This window comes from Salmo salar, chromosome ssa01, assembly GCF_905237065.1.
Source record: "Salmo salar chromosome ssa01, Ssal_v3.1, whole genome shotgun sequence".
NCBI classification, from domain to species: Eukaryota; Metazoa; Chordata; class Actinopteri; order Salmoniformes; family Salmonidae; genus Salmo; species Salmo salar.
This window is the reverse complement of record NC_059442.1, coordinates 67,757,300-67,773,492: the sequence shown is the minus strand read 5'-3', so window position 1 is coordinate 67,773,492 and position 16,193 is coordinate 67,757,300. Positions and strand designations below refer to the sequence as shown.

General features: G+C 42.8%; 1 protein-coding gene across 9 annotated transcripts; it reads left to right on the top strand.

Moving 5' to 3' along the window:
• Positions 1-29: 29 nt before the first annotated feature.
• LOC106607615 (protein FAM149B1) lies at positions 30-11,242 on the top strand. 9 transcript variants are annotated; one of them, XM_014204763.2, is made up of 17 exons: positions 30-511; positions 969-1,085; positions 1,314-1,461; positions 3,532-3,746; positions 4,143-4,301; positions 6,205-6,384; positions 6,610-6,791; positions 6,957-7,099; positions 7,521-7,643; positions 8,037-8,149; positions 8,400-8,627; positions 9,022-9,145; positions 9,253-9,378; positions 9,516-9,597; positions 9,696-9,833; positions 10,141-10,166; positions 10,671-11,242. In XM_014204763.2, the coding sequence occupies exons 1-17, from the start codon at positions 465-467 to the stop codon at positions 10,977-10,979; spliced, it is 2,460 nt and encodes an 819-aa protein (XP_014060238.2). In that variant the 5' UTR covers positions 30-464; the 3' UTR covers positions 10,980-11,242. The 9 variants fall into 9 exon arrangements, with proteins under 9 accessions (XP_014060238.2, XP_014060236.2, XP_014060250.2 ...); XM_014204761.2 differs by having other exon boundaries at positions 8,037-8,164; positions 10,671-11,241; XM_014204775.2 differs by having other exon boundaries at positions 3,604-3,746; positions 8,037-8,164; positions 10,671-11,240.
• The last annotated feature ends 4,951 nt before the right edge of the window (positions 11,243-16,193 follow it).

Sequence of the window (16,193 nt, the reverse complement as noted above, 5' to 3'; positions counted from 1 at the left end):
AGACGAGATTGAAATACATTTCCCATCAGGCCTATGCATTGGGTGTCCATAACATCCTTGTTGTTGTGGCGATAATCCTCTTTAGTGGTAATGGATACTGTAATATTGGTATATATTATTACACTTGCGCTGAAACATAAAATACTTTATTTTTAGGCCACGGTTTGTTTGAAGTATTATATTGTAGATCAATACTTCTCTTCCTCAGTTTTCTAGAGTAACTAAATTGGCTAGCTAGCAAGTTAGCTGCAATTACTGTTAGCCTCAATAAGTTCAGTAACAACGAGGCCAGCTAGCTAACGTTACAGTAGCTAGCTAACTTGCAAGTGTGTACGTATTGACCTGCGGGCGGGGAAAAATGGCAAACCTCTTCCAAAAGACAAAGTGGGGACAGGAATCAGAGGGATGCACGACGAGAGGGGACACTCAGGAGGGCATGAGCCGATAAAAACGGAAAAAGGATAATGATTTCGCGATACAGTAGGAGACCAGTATCGCACAATCTTGAGATGTAAGTAAAGCAAGCTTGTTTGCTAATGACCAAGCTTATCATTTTTTGCTAACAGTAATTTCTGTCATTCGAGATACTGATTTGGTAGCTAGGTAACCTAGATTGACTAACGCTACATTGTTGGTAAGTAATAGCTAACGTTACCTAATGCACAGTCCATGATCGTATGACAATGTAAAAGGAGAATGTATTGATCAGATCACATTTTTGACAGCCCATCTGTCACACCAAGGTCAGTTGCCTCCCTACACAAAGGGATGGGATAGGATAATGTTTAATGCTTTAAATTGGTTATGTAAAGTCCCACCTCATGCTTCACTCCTTGTTTGTTTGGGATTAGTGTATTTTTACAACAATACATATCAACCTACTATAGTATTAGAATGATATATCTATGTATCTATCGATGCTATTGCTTACTCATATTTAATAAAGCTGTATTTTCCTTTCTCTGCAGTCGGGGCTTATCCCGAAGCAGCCTTGACCATCACCCTCTCCCAGAGGAGGTAGACGATGACTTCCTCCCCCAGCGCCTCCTCCATGACCTTCAGGAAGCTGTCTCCACTTACAACAGGTAGGACCTGTTCTCAAAGAATCGGGCGGGCGATACCAAGTACACTTGTAGGGAGCAGCAATTTTGCTTTCACATATCCTGTTTAGATGCGTGAAGCCAAGGAGACAAAAAAGAGGGAGGTAGCCAGTTAGTTACATAATCTGGTCTAAATTATTCCCTCACACACTCGACAACACACAACACTGTAATGCACAGCAACATGTAAACAGTGTCTGTCCTCTTCTGCAGCCCGGAGACGACATCTGCAGCCTCTCGCCGGTCAGACTGTCCAACGGCCACTACTGGAGACACGACGCGGTCCTGGTCTGGGATCCACAGCTACACAGGGACGGGTATCTCTACAGAGAGGAGCTCTGTCTTCTCCTGGGGCTATGATGTGAGTCTCGCCTCACCTTCTCAGCTGGCTGTCTGAATCTTACTATTCAATTGCCCTATGTTCTGAGTATTTTCAAGTGCTTATGGTGCCCTCAGAAAGTATTCATACCCCTTGATTTATTCCACATTTTGTTGTGTTACAGCCTGAATTCAAAATGGATTAAATATATGTTTTTTCTCACCCATCTACACACAATACCCCATAATGACAAAGTGAAAACAGGCTGTGATTACAGCTGTGAGTCTTTATGGGTACGTCTCTAAGAGCTTTGCACACCTGGATTGCAGAATATTTGCACATTATTCATGTCAAGTTGGTTGTTGATCTTTGTTAGACAGCCAAGTCTTGCCATAGATTTTCAAGGCGATTTAAGTCAAAACTGTAACTAGGCCACTCAGGGACATTAAATTTAATCTTGGTAAGCATCTCCTTGTGTTTTAGGTTATTGTCCTGCTGAAAGGTGAATTTGTCTCCCAGTGTCTGTTGGAAAGCAGACTGAACCAGGTTTTCCTGTAGGATTTTGCCTGTGCTTAGCTCTAAGTTGATTTTTATCCTAAAAAACTCCCTTATCCTTGCCCATAACATAACATGATGCAGCCACAGCCATGCTTGAAAATATGAAGAGTAGTAGTCAGTGATGTGTTGTGTATTCATAATGCTTTGTATTCAGGGCGTAAAGTTAATTTCTTTGCCACATTTTTTGCAGTTTTACTTTAGTGCCTTATTGCAAACATGGTGCATGTTTTGGAATAGTTTTATTCTATACAGCCTTCCTTCTTTTAACTCTGTCATTTAGGTTAGTATTGTGGCGCAACTACAGTGTCGTTGATCCATCCTCAGTTTTCTCATATCACAGCCAATAAACCCTGTAACTGTTTTAAAATCACTAGTTGGCCTCATGGTGAAATCCCTGAGAGGTTTCCTTCCTCTTCGGCAACCGAGTTAGGAAGGACGCCTGTATATTTGTAGTGACTGGGTGTATTGATACACCATCCAAAGTGTTATTAATAACTTCACCATGCTCAAAGGGATGTTCAGTGTCTGCTCTTTTTTACCCATCTACCAAAAGGTGCCCTTCTTTGCGAGGCATTAGAAAACCTCCCTGGTCTTGGTGGTTGAACCTGTGTTTGAAATTCGCTGCTCAACTGAGGGACCTTACATATATTTATATGTAAGGATCGAATCCCCGAGCGGACAAGGTAAAAATCTGTTCTGCCCCTGAACAAGGCAGTTAACCCACTGTTCCCCGGTAGGCTGTCATTGTAATTAAGAATTTGATTTTAACTGACTTGTGTGAGGTACAGAGATGAGGTAGTCATTCAAAAATTATGTTAAACACTATTATTGCACACATTTTTACTGCTGAACAATTATAGGCTTGCATTACAAAGGGGTTTAATGCTTATCGACTCAAGACATTTCAGCTTTACATTTTTATTTCATTTGTAAAAAATAAAACAAACTTTTACATTATGGGGTATTGTATGTAGGCCAGTGACACAGTCTCAGTTTAATCAATTTTAAATTCAGGCTGTAACACAACAAAATGTGGAAAAAGTCAAGGGGTGTGAATACTTTCTGAAGGCACTAGCTAGGCCTAGCCATGCTGAATGCTACAACAGTCTTTTATACAGATTTCCATTAAATTAGCCTTATCATATTTTATTGTAATGACTTAGTCTACTCTGTCTGCAGAGGTCAGTTCCCGCATGGTTTCACTTCATGGTGATTCTTAGCTTTTTAGAGCTTGCCCTCAGAAACTTTATAAAAACTCCATGATATATTTACACACAGCCATGTCCTCAGAATGCCTCATAGGAGTCATAGTCCTAACCTATATTGTACAGTAAACACAACCTGCCTGTGTAGGCACACACTCTCTCTCACAAACATATGCACGTGATACTACTTACTCCAGCACGATCACCCATACACTGCCACACACACAGTTCCCTGGGAGTTCTAGGAGCCCATCGCCATGCACACTGTAGCCTGCTGTGAAATAAACGACACTCAGCGATGTGCTGCTAATATTTGATTAGCTTGAAAAGCAACTGCCTTCTGTCATAGTGTTCCTCTGCAGGGCCTCCTCTCTCTCTACCTCTCTTCCTCCCTCCCTCCCTCCATCCCTCCATCCCTCAGGAATTTGACAAGGCGGCGTCGCGACAGGTGCAGCAGATGTTTGAGGAGATTGACGAGGAGCTTTATGAGGGGCAGGGTGGGGCGCATCTACGGGGGCTGCAAGATGAGTGTCATCAGTGGGCCTTCAGGTTCCCTCACCTACGGTGGGTCCTCACCCTACTCCCCCCCTCACCTCTCACTTCTCACACACTGTCACACATTACTGCCACTCTAGCCTTGTTCCACCACTCCTCGCCTGCAAATGTATCACTGAAAGTACTTAGGGTGCAATAAAGGGATACCTCTTAAAAGAACAGTCCAACTTGAAGGTACCTAAGATGAATCTGATTTTAGATTCATTTTCAAACCTGAGAAGAACCTACTTGCCACATAATTATAGGCTCAAAGCCCTTGAGCCCCATTCCCAATAAGATATCATAAACCATTGTCTCAGTGTGTGTTTGGGGGGGGGGGGGGGTTAATAAATGTTCCTATCGGTTGGATTAATTTAGGTTTTAATCACTGTTTGACCCCCTCCACCCTGCTATGTGAACCCACAGGATCCTGGGTAGTCAGCTGGTGTGTCCCAGTGACGAGGGCTTCCAGTGGTACGCCACTTCAGGGGAGGGGACCGGGACAGCCAGCAGCAGTGCAGCTGGACAAAAGGACAGCATCAGTAGCAAGCCCCAGGACAAGGACAAGCCTGGCCCCTGCACAGAGTGAGCACTAACTACTGATGCTGTTAACCCATCAATTATGGATGTCCATTTGCTTTGTGGTTTTGTGACCTACATACTGTGTGGCTTGTCAAACAGCAAGTCAACTTAAGTAAGTCAGTGTGTGTAAGTTACAAGGCATCAGTTGCGATTTTAGCATGTAAATCTTGGTGGGGCAAATCCCCCCACATTTTTTTAGATGCATGCCAGCAAACCCACTACACACCACTTAACAATATATTAATTGCAATATAACTGTGACACACGTAGGGCCTACATAAAGCTGTCCCAACAGCAGTCCCAACACCTTACCACTGCTACACCTGGCTATCAGTGGAGCCTTGTCTGGCAGCGAAACAGTTCATTCAGCCTCATTTAATGCCTTAAAAAAAAAACACAGCTGATATGGCTGACTTGCTTAAACAAATGTGGTTTTTACTAACAATTGAGATGTACCAACAAAGGCATAAGGAGTCGCCAAGCGGATAAGAGGCAATCCTTAATTTCGATTAAGACATTAATGAGCGAGCTAGGAGAGACGTAGTCAATATAACTATTTGTTCAGCACTTTTGAAATGTACAGCGACAGAATTCAGAACACGGCCGTTATTACAGTGTTCTCCCTGTACACCAAGTCAACCGTAGGTTAAATAAAGGGGGCATATAAGCAGACAATGAAAGCTCTTACAATATTCAATGATTACATTCTCTAAAACCGGCTATAGGCTATATGTGCACCACCAAGTCAGAACAGTAGGTGAAATTAGGAGGGGAAACAGGACCAAATTATTAAGGTGAGGCACATGGGCTATTAACAGCTTACTACACAACATACACTTAGTATGTTTACCAATCAAAGGCGAATCATGATGACGTCAGTGATCTTCAGGTCGGAGCTCTAGAAAGAGACCCGAATTCCAGACTTGCAATTCCGAGTTGGATGAACATTCCAAACCTATCTTTTTTAGCTAGTTCCCAGTTGTCTTGAACTCACTGAAGTCAGATTTCCCAGTTCCGAGTTAGCGCGGCAGAAATCATGCTGGATTGACAGCACGGACAATGTTGAATGTTTATCATTTTAAGCTTGGAAAAGAGACCTTTAAACCCAGAATTGGGACCACACACCCACTCCACTGAATAGCAGGCTAGTGATTGCTTTGAAATGCTTGCAGTTAGCCACTGATTCCTTCCAAACCACTCATTGTTGAGTTTGCAATCTCCAACTTGTTGTGTAATGTTTATGTCCAATGTCCAATACATTTTATCTATAATTTCACTTCATTATTTCTCTTCATATGACAAGGATTAAAACTACTAGATTTGCCAGTAGATTGTCGACTTGATTCAAGATTTTAAAAGTATGATGTTGACATGATCAGTCCAATCAAAGCTGCTGTAGATATAATGTGGTTTGATATCATTTTATCTGTGGTCAATGACCTTGAGCCTTCTTGGATGGGCACTTCTAATGTAACTCTAATTGCAGCACCCAAAGGGCTTGAATTTTCGAGCTCTACCCTTAGATTTGGCGGTGACGTAGTGTCCCAGTGAGTGACAGAACACTGAGCCAATCACGGTTCAACTAGAGAACGTTACCAACACCTACGCTCCGTATTTTCCGCTGGCTGCCCCACCACCACAGAAAGCATTGAGCTAGGCCTTACTCAAGAAAGCGAAAAAGAGAAGTTTGTATGTGGCTTTATTAACTCATAAAAAATAAAACATTTTTACATTGATTGCAAACTCATGTGACACTTATTAATGCCAAAATAACATGTAAAACAGGCATCTCCCCCCCAAAAAATATATAAAATAATATGTGTTATTTTTTGTATTTTTTGCAAGGCGTACATGTACTAGCTAGGCTACTTTGGCTAGCCAAAAAAATAGGACTGATGCTTTTTAGGAACCGTGTTTGTGTGTCCAGTCTGTGTGTGCAGGGTAGGAAGGCTGTGCTGTCCAGGCCCAGTGCGGATGTTGACCACCCACCTGGTACTCCCCGTGGATCCAGAGGTCATGACAGGCCCAGGGTGATCGAGACTGAAGGCCTGATGGAGGAGTACCTGGCCTTTGACTGCAGGGATTTGTGGGTCACCTCCCGGCTCTCCTGTTTAGTACCCTACAGTATATCTATAGGGGCAGTTCAATCACTTTACAGTATGGTGCACTTGATTGAGCTTGTTGCCTACTTTTGGGATTATCCTAAGGGTACCAAGTAACCTTAAACCAAGCTCAGTATTTGACAGTATTTTACATGACTTTGCCCAGGTCTGTTGTGTTGATGGTTTAATCTATGGTTTGACCTTTACAGGGATGACAAGTGGGAGCGGGGGTGCATGGGGGCTGGTCGGCGGCGGTACGGCCTGCCTCCGGTTTCTCCCTACCGCTGTCGCAGACAGGCAGTCCTCGACCTGCTGTTTGACGATGTGTGGCGAGAGCTGTTTGGCTGGATGGAGGAGCTGGTCCGCAGGCACTGGGAGGGCTGTGTGTCAGGTAGAACCACAGGGCAATGTCTTATAGGCAACGCTGGGTCATACATAGAGACTTGCCATTTACTTTTAAACCAACAAATCCATCATTGCCAAATGATGCCATCCCCACAGCATAATCTGTTGCTTGAGCCTGTGTTGACAGTATTCTGCATCCTCTTTTTGACAGACGATGAGAAAAATGCAGTGAACTTCAACCAATCCCAGTCGGATGCTCAGAACCCTTTTCTGCTCCTGTCCACACTGCCTACCCTGCTCCCCAGGCTGGGCCAAAGCAGGGTGCCCCAGCTAACAGGAACCCCGCAACCCCAGGTCAGTGACCTGAGAGGGGGGAGAAGGCCCACCAATGGGTCTACCTCCCCGCAGAGTGGAACATCCTACTGTTAGGATGTAGGATTTAGATCAATAGGATATGTTAGTAAGCACAGTGAATGGACTCTATAATAACCTTCAGATTAGTTTGAGAGTTTAGGCTTAGTTCTCAAAACTGGGAACACAATCACACACTGATGCTGAATTGTTTTCCCCTGCTGTCAGGAGTTTTTCTCACTCTGTTTTAAGGCTATCAGATAGTTCATTAACTTGAATCCTTTTTTCTTTCCTTCTTTTTGCCCCCTACTCTTTCTTGTTCCTTGGTCTGTTCCACACCCTTCTAACCACCAATCTGTCCTTCCTTACTACATCCTTTTCTCTCTCTCTCTCTCTCATTTGGTCATCCGTTTTTCTCCCAAAGACCACAAAATCAAGGGGCTCAAAGCACAAGCCCAGACGGAAATCCAAAAAGCAGAAAAAATCATCCACTGTATGCAACTCTCACCTAGAGGCAAAATGTTGCCGATCGACGCCATCCACAGCGGCATGTTTTTATTCATTCTTAGACCGAATGTGCTTGTGCCTGTTGAATAACTCAAACCATACCAATTTTAGTCACCTTCTTACCTCTTAACCAACTTTTTAGGTTTTTTTACACCCGTCTCTGTCTTTTAAAAAATGTATCAATGACAATTTTGGAATGCTTTTACTTACTACTTGCTTTAATTTACTTTTTTGTCTAACTGTTTGCTTGGTCTCAAGTGGGTGGTTGTAGGTCCTCTCCACTTGGTTGCATATAGAAAAGCTGAGTTGGGGCTAAGGTGATGTGCAAGTGTCCGTAGTGATAATGAGGTGGCTGTAGTTTTATTAGGTGAATGGCCACTTTAGGTGAATGACTCTTACTCCGTATCTCCTTCTGCCTCCCTCCCTCCTACAGTCCAGTCGGGTCCCAGTAGAGGCGGCGGTGACGCATCACAACCTCAACGAACTCATAGTCATCCACGGCATCCCCCTGCAGCAGAGGAACCTGGGAGTGATGGAGAGAGCCCAGTATGGAGATCATAAGTACTGATCATATTCATGCTGATGCTATAAGAATTTTTATTAGTATTATTATTTAGTATAAGAATCTTTATTAGTAGAGTGTAGCATTAGGAGCTAACTCTAGGGGTCAACCACTCATCACTTCTTATCGTCTTATTAAATAAGAGGTGAAGAGACGGTTATTAGCTATGGATATGTAGGTGTGTATGCATATCTTACTTTGAGTAAAGGTTAATTGCTTCCTTTTCCTTCTTAGGGACCCTGAGGAGAGGGTGATGACCCATCGGCCAGGGTCCATCGTGATTCCTTTTAGCAAGCCACGTCCTCGCCGGGTGCTAGAGCAGAGCTCCTCCTCCCTGTCCCGCCCTGCCCAGTCGGCGAGACGCCGTAACCCGCCTCCACGCACCCTTTTGCCCTTGGTTCCCAGCCTGACGCAGTCCAGTGCCGCTGGCTCCATGGATGAGGTCATCCGTGGGACGCGCCTGTGAGTTAACTTAAAGAGGGTTACCCAATCTCCATCTGGTCCCTGTCCTCCTCCATGTACACCCCTCCCTCCCTCGTTCTTCTTCTGCTATCGCTCTGAAGCTGGAGAACCGTCTGTGCAGAGAGATTACTTTGAAAGCGGTTTGCCTTTTAACTCGTGCCTTGTGGCGTTCTGTTCAGCAGAATGGAGGGGAAGGGTTGTGAGGAATTGTGTGTGTGTGTGACTGACTAAGTACCCGAACAGATGAACTTGTCATGAACCTTGAGTGGAACAATATCTGTGTGGAGCATATCATTTACCCTTGTGTGGAGTGAGATTTCAGTCTGCTCCATGTTAAAGGGACTGTAACTTTATAGAAAGCGTGGAAGGTGAACAGAGTTGTTACTCTCTCCAGACCCACAGCCAGTGACCGCCTGGCCTCTCCTCCGATGCCTCTGAGCAGGAACACACTCCTTCCTCCCATCGGCACAGGGGACGCTGAGCCCAGGCACTCTGGACAGCACTTCAGACCTACTCAGGTATGGGACGAGTAAAACTGCATACTAGTTGTACATCTTGAACTGACTTGATAAAACACTTACTACTATCACCTGCTTATAACACAACGCAATTTTATTTTGTGTAGCGGCATAGAGACTCGTCCAGTCGTGCCCACAGTGCTGTTACAGATGAAGCAGGTAGTTTGCTTCCTCGGGATCGGCTTCATCAATTGGACGTATTCTCCCGTCCCAACACCACCCACACCTACAGGGTATGGCTATAGTCACACATTATTACCACTACAGCATGATTTAGGTATATTTTGTAGGTTTATTTTGTAAAGGATGAATGTGGAATATGTTTGCCTGCGTCCCAGTCAGTGAGATTTAACTCTGGGTTCTGTTGCAGTCGGACACCCCTTACCGCCGCTCCTTCACGGTGCTGGACAACATTGGACAGGGACGTCCTGGCAGGGCATCTGTGGGTACAGGTGGGCACCTCGTTTTACATTGCATACTGTACACACTTTCTACACATTTATTTTTGAGACCGACTGATTGAGTGAGTCTCTGTCTGGTATTCTGGCAGACTCTCTGGGCATCGGAGTGACGGGCATCAGTCTGGGCATCAGCAGCTCCTCCTTCCTGGACTCCTTTGCCCACCAACCCCTGGGCCACTCCCCCATTGAAGATGATGAGGAGCCTGACACACAAGCCCCTCCCCCAGGTCAGACACATTAAGTGGTCCTCATAATTTCTTAAAGGCTGTGGCTGCGGATCTGACTTTTCACTGACCTTTATTTACCCAGACTAAAGATCCCGAAGCTTCTGCACTTGTGTTTATTCACTACTTTATGCTTTCTCTGCTCTACTTGTAAAGAACAGTCTACTCTGGCGAACAGGTTTCGTTTGATTCAGCTTTGATCTAACTTTATTAATGTCCGCAAGATCACATAATATAAACTCATAGTGTAACATTACTGTAAGACAAAAACACCACTGCATTTTTCTTTCATGTGGCCAAAACTCAACAGGGCGCGCCACAAGGCAAAATACACAGGTAGGCTATGCTACAGTTTGCACCATTTGCTCAAAAAATTTGCTCACTGAACATCATTCAAAACACCACTGTAGGCTACTTCAAAACAACACTGTATAACTCAAGAAGATCTAAATGCATATCCCCATGAAACTGATTGAGATAAAATGGTTGGTAAAACTTGAAATTATCATTCATGATTGACAGTGGGAAATGTGAAGGGAAGGAGACCTCAAATGTGTGCATAAAGTAGAGGTAAAGAAGCACATACACAGAACGGATGGTGATCCGCACATGCCCCGACGCTTCGGGACCTTTAATCCGTGAAAAAAAGATATGCGGCCACTCCGTTAATAAAACATGTCGCTGGGTTGTGTTTGGTAATTAAGTATGTTCATGAGAGAGTTCGGTCGTAGCCTCCGGTTACGAGGAAAGTAGTTATCTTCAAATAGAGACAAATTTGAGTATTAACTATCAATGCTCATTAACACTTGTCGTCTTTGTCCTGATCTCCTCTCTTCTCAGCTCTACTGGTGCCTGTTTCAGTCCCAGCAAGCTCCCACAACCGGGGTGGCTTCATGTCCCGCAGTAGCAGACCTGGGTTGTAGCTGCTTTGACCTCGCCCTCCTCCACCTTCTCCATCCACACTCCTCAGCACAGCAGGGTGCAAGCCCTGCTTCCAATCCCAACGGTGCCCTCAAACGACACTTTATACAGAAGCAGATCTTTCGTACAATGTACTGTTTGGTGATTTTATTTATTGATGCTTTTTGTTTTTCGAGAGCCTTATTTTTGTATTTTGGAACTCTCCGCTTACCTGGCTGCCAAAGATAGTAAACTGTCTCATTTACCACCTGGATGTTGGTATGTACACTACCGTTCAAAAGTTTGGGGTCACTTAGAAATGTCCTTGTTTTTGAAAGCAACGCATTTTTTTTTGTCCATTCCAATAACATCAAATTGATCAGAAATACAGTGTAGAAATTGTTAATGTTGTAAATGACTATTGTAGCTGGAAACTGCAGATTCTTTAAAGGAAATATCTACATAGGTGTACAGATGCCCATTATCAGCAACCATCACTCCTGTGTTCCAATGGCACATTGTGTTAGCTAATCCAAGTTTATCATTTTAAAAGGCTAATTGATCAATAGAAAACCATTTTGCAATTATGTTAGCACAGTTGAAAACTGTTGTTCTGATTTAAAGAAGCAATTAAACTGGCTTTCTTTAGACTAGTTGGGTATCTGGAGCATCAGCATTTGTGGGTTCAATTACAGGCCCAAAATGGCCAGAAACAAAGAACTTTCTTCTGAAACTTGTCAGTCTATTCTTGTTCTGAGAAATGAAGGCTATTCCATGTGAGAAATTGCCAAGAAACTGAAACTCTTGTACTACGCTGTGTACTACTCCCCTCACAGAACAGCTCCAACTGGCTCTAACCAGAATAGAAAGAGGAGTGGGAGGCCCCGTTGCACAACTGAGCAAGAGGACATTAGATTGTCTAGTTTGAGAAACAGATGCCTCACAAGTCCTCAACTGGCAGCTTCATTAAATAGTACCTGCAAAACACCAGTCTCAACGTCAACAGTGAAGTGGCGACTCCGGGATGCTGGCCTTCTAGGCAGAGTTGCAAAGAAAAAGCCATATCTCAGACTGGCCAATAAAAAGAAAAGATTAAGATGGGCAAAAGAACACCGACAGAGGAAGATTGGATAAAAGTGTTATAAAGTGGGAGATTTGTACAGGGTAAAAGGGATCTTGAAGAAGGAAGGCTATCACTCCATTTTGCAACACCATGCCATACCCTGTGGACGGCTCTTAATTTGAGCCAATTTCCTCCTACAACAGGACAACGACCCAAAGCACAGCTCCAAACTTTGCAAAAACGATTTGGGGAAGAAGCAGTCAGCTGGTATTCTGTCTATAGTGGAGTGGCCTGCACAGTCACCGGATCTCAACCCTATTGAGCTGTTATGGGAGCAGCTTGACTGTATGGTAGGTAAGAAGTGCCCATCAAGCCAATCCAACTTGTGGGAGGTGCTTCAGGAAGCATGGGGTGAAATCTCTTCAGACTACCTCATCAAATTGACAACAAGAATGCCAAAGGTCTGCAAGACTGTAATTGGAGGAGTCTTTGACGAAAGCAAAGTTTGAAGGACACAATTACTATTTCAATTAAAAATCATTATTTATAACCTTGTCATCGTCTTGACTATATTTCCTATTCATTTTGCAACTCATTTCATGTATGTTTTAATGGAAAACAAGGACATTTCTAAGTGACCCCAAACTTTTGAACGGTATTGTATGTACTGTGTACTGTATCTATGGTTTGGATGTATATGTGTGAATGTATATTGTCTGTTCTTTTCTCTGATCTATCTCTATACTCTTAAGTGATTCTATGCAGGTAATGGGAAGTCAAACCAGACAGGGAGAAACAAAAGCATTTTGCACACTGACACGCTTCGTCAGGCTGCTTTGTACTTTTCTAAGGACATGATTTTTTTATTTTCCCATGTAAAAAAGACGAGCACAAAACCTCGGTTTCATATAGCATACCTTAACAGGAGGAGACAAGACATGCCTTAGACGCTAACTAAATGGGTAGGTATTTGGTGTTTTCCTCACAAGCCTTTTTGTGATGAGGGCTTAGTGTAAGCCACAGGAGACATGTGAGGGAATAGAGGGGCTGTATTAGTACTGGGACAATTCACCTCTGCAGTAGAAGCCATATGTTTTCAGCAGAGGGACTAGCTGAGCCAAGATCAGTCAGGCAATTTTTATATAAATACGTGATAGATGTGTGGCTAGAGGGCATGCAGGTAACAAGTTTTAATCCAAATTTGACCTGCCTTGTCTTAACTTCAAGGTTTTGTGCAGGGAAACGTGTACGTTTTCTGCTAAATGTAATAGTGTTTTATAAGCACATTTATGTTTCTAGTCCCTTGTGCTTAACACCAGATATATTGGTGCTCCTTTGAATTTCCTAATTATGACTGAGATGGAAGGTTCTTATCTATATTTTACAAAACAGAACTGCAGGTCCCCTTCCATTTCTATGGCTTCAACAACACAGTCAGGAGCACCAACTAACATGGAGGTATTTGACTTCTTTATAGAGTTAGGTTGCACTGGATGGTCTCCCTTGTAGATGGCATTAATATAGCTTGAAATGCAGCATAGTTCTGTATGGATTCCTTTTGAAGTTTATCCCAGTATTTTATATAGAATAATAAAGATGTGTATTCAAATAAATATAATTATTGATTGCCTCTCAAGGCTCTTGGATTATACACCGTAACATAAAACACCTCAAATACAAAATGCTATGTTTGACATGTGATAGTTATAAAGTACTAGTGTATAAAGATACTACAAATTCGACCTACAGGATAACAATTGCACTAACTAACAACTAAGTAATATTTGGTGTGGATGCATATGGAATGCACATTTCTGCCAACATGAATCTATCTAAAATGACTTGCAACACTAAACAAAAATATAAACACAACATGTAAAGTGTTGGTCCCATGTTTCATGAGCTGAAATAAAGTTTCCAGAAATGTTCCATAAGCACAAAAAGCTTATTCCTCTCCAATTTTGTGCACACATTTGTTTACCTCCCTGTTAGTGAGCATTTCTCCTTTGCCAGGATAATCCATCCACCTGACAGGTGTGGCATATCAAGAAGCTGATTAAACAGCATGATCATTACATAGGTCACCTTTGCTGGGGACAATAAAAGGCCACTCGAAAATTTGCAGTTTTGACACACAACACAATGCCACACATCTTAAGTATGAGGGAGCATGCAATTGGCATACTGACTGCAGGAATGTCCACCAGAGCTGTTGCCAGAGAATTGAATAATCATTTCTCTACCATAAGCCACCTCCAACGTCATTTTGGAGAATTTGGTAGTATGTCCAACCGGCCTCAGACCACGTGTAACCACGCCAGCCCACATCCGGCTTCTTGACCTGTGGGATCGCCTGAGACCAGCCCCCTGGACAGCTGTTGACAGTGTGGTTTTGTACAACCAAAGAACTTCTGCACAAACTGTCAGAAACCATCTCAGGGAAGCAGGCATAAGCTACGGACAACAAACACAATTGCATTTTATCGATGGCATGCACAGAGATACTGTGATGAGATCCTGAAGCCCTTTGTCGTGCCATTCATCCGCCTTCCATCACCTCATGTTTCAGCATGATAATGCTCATCCCCATGTTGCAAGGATCTGTACACAATTCCTGGATGCTGAAAATGTCTCAGTTCTTCCATGCCCTGCATACTCACCAGACATGTCATTCACGGAATATGTTTGGGGATGCTCTTGATCGATGCCTACGACAGCGTGTTCCAGTTCACAACACGGATGCGGAGATCATCCGTTCACCTACTTTGCGTCTCACAAAGACACGGCGGTTGGAACCAAAATTTGGACTCATCAGACCAAAGGACAGATTTCCACCGGTCTAATGTCCATAACTTGTGTTTCTTGGCCCAAGCAAGTCTTTTTTTCTTATTGGTTTCCTTTAGTAGTGGTTTCTTTGCAGCAATTAGACCATGAAGGCCTGATTCACGCAGTCTCCTCTGAACAGTTGATGTTGAGATGTGTATTTTACTTAAACTATTTGGGCTGCAATTTCTTAGTTGCAGTTAACTAATGAACTTATCCTCTGCATCAGAGGTAACTCTGGGTCTTACTTTCCTGTAGCGGTCCTCATGAGAGCTAGTTTCATCATAGTCTTTGATTGTTTTTGCGATTGCACTTGAAGAAACGTTCAAAGTTCTTGACATTTTCCGGATTGACTGACCTTCATGTCGCATAGAAATGATGGACTGTCATTTCTCTTTGCTTATTTGAGCTGTTCTTGCCATAATATAGACTTGGTCTTTTACCAAATAGGGCTATCTTCTGTATACCACCCCTACCTCATCACAACACAACTGATTGGCTCAAATGCATTAAGAAGGAAATAAATTCCACAAATTAACTTTTAACAAGGCACATTTCAGGTGACTACCACATGACGCTGGTTGAGAGAATGCCAAGAGTGTGCAAAGCTGTCATCAAGGCAAAGACTGGCTACTTTGAAGAATCTCAAATAAAAAATATATTTGTTTAACAATTTTTTTGTTATTACATGATTCCATATGTGTTATTTCACCATTTTAATGTCTTCACTATTATACTACAACGTACAAAATAGTAAAAATAAAGAAAAACACTTGAATGAGTAGGTGTTTCCAAACATTTGACTGGTACTGTATATATATATAGTGTCCTTTATTTTAAAGTGTTTGAAGACTTCACTTTTTTTCCTTTCCCTCCTGGTTTGGCATTCCTCCCTTTTTGAAGTATTTGTTTGAACTGCAGATTACTCCTTTAACCTTAAATTGTCTCCTACCTCGCATACGGCACACAACCATTCATTGACTGAGGTATAAAAAAACACACACAACTCACCTAGCTAGCTAGCTAGTTAGGTTGATAGCTGACAGTAGCCAACAAATTGATAAATAAAGTTACCATACGTGCTAGCTAATACATAGTTGCATACTACAGAAGTACTATTTTCTTAGTTGTTGGGCACCACAAAGTAGTTCAAAGTAATTCAAAACAGATATTGGCTGTAAACGTTATTTACAATAACGTATCAAACCTACCAGTCTTCTTTATCAAAACTGTTGAAGTAGCTAGCTGGCTAAAAACGTCACTTGCTTTGTTTACAAAATGTGGTGCTCTGTCCTGTCAACAGAGTGTAGGTTAAGGGTCAGCATACATAGGTTTGGTTTGTTCATAGCAGAAATCAGCTAGGTGAAGCAAACTTCTGCGCTTGCATACTCCCTAAAAATGTTTTTGAAAAAAGTGGCAATATTACAGTTGTTTTTCCCTCTTGCACCACCGTAGCAACAATAAAGCCATAACACTTCCTGAAACTAGTTAAGTAGTTAAGCAGAACAGCCCTTAGGAGGGAGTTATCACACAATAATCCCTGGGATCGAGGGCCTTGTTGCTTTTATAAAATGGTT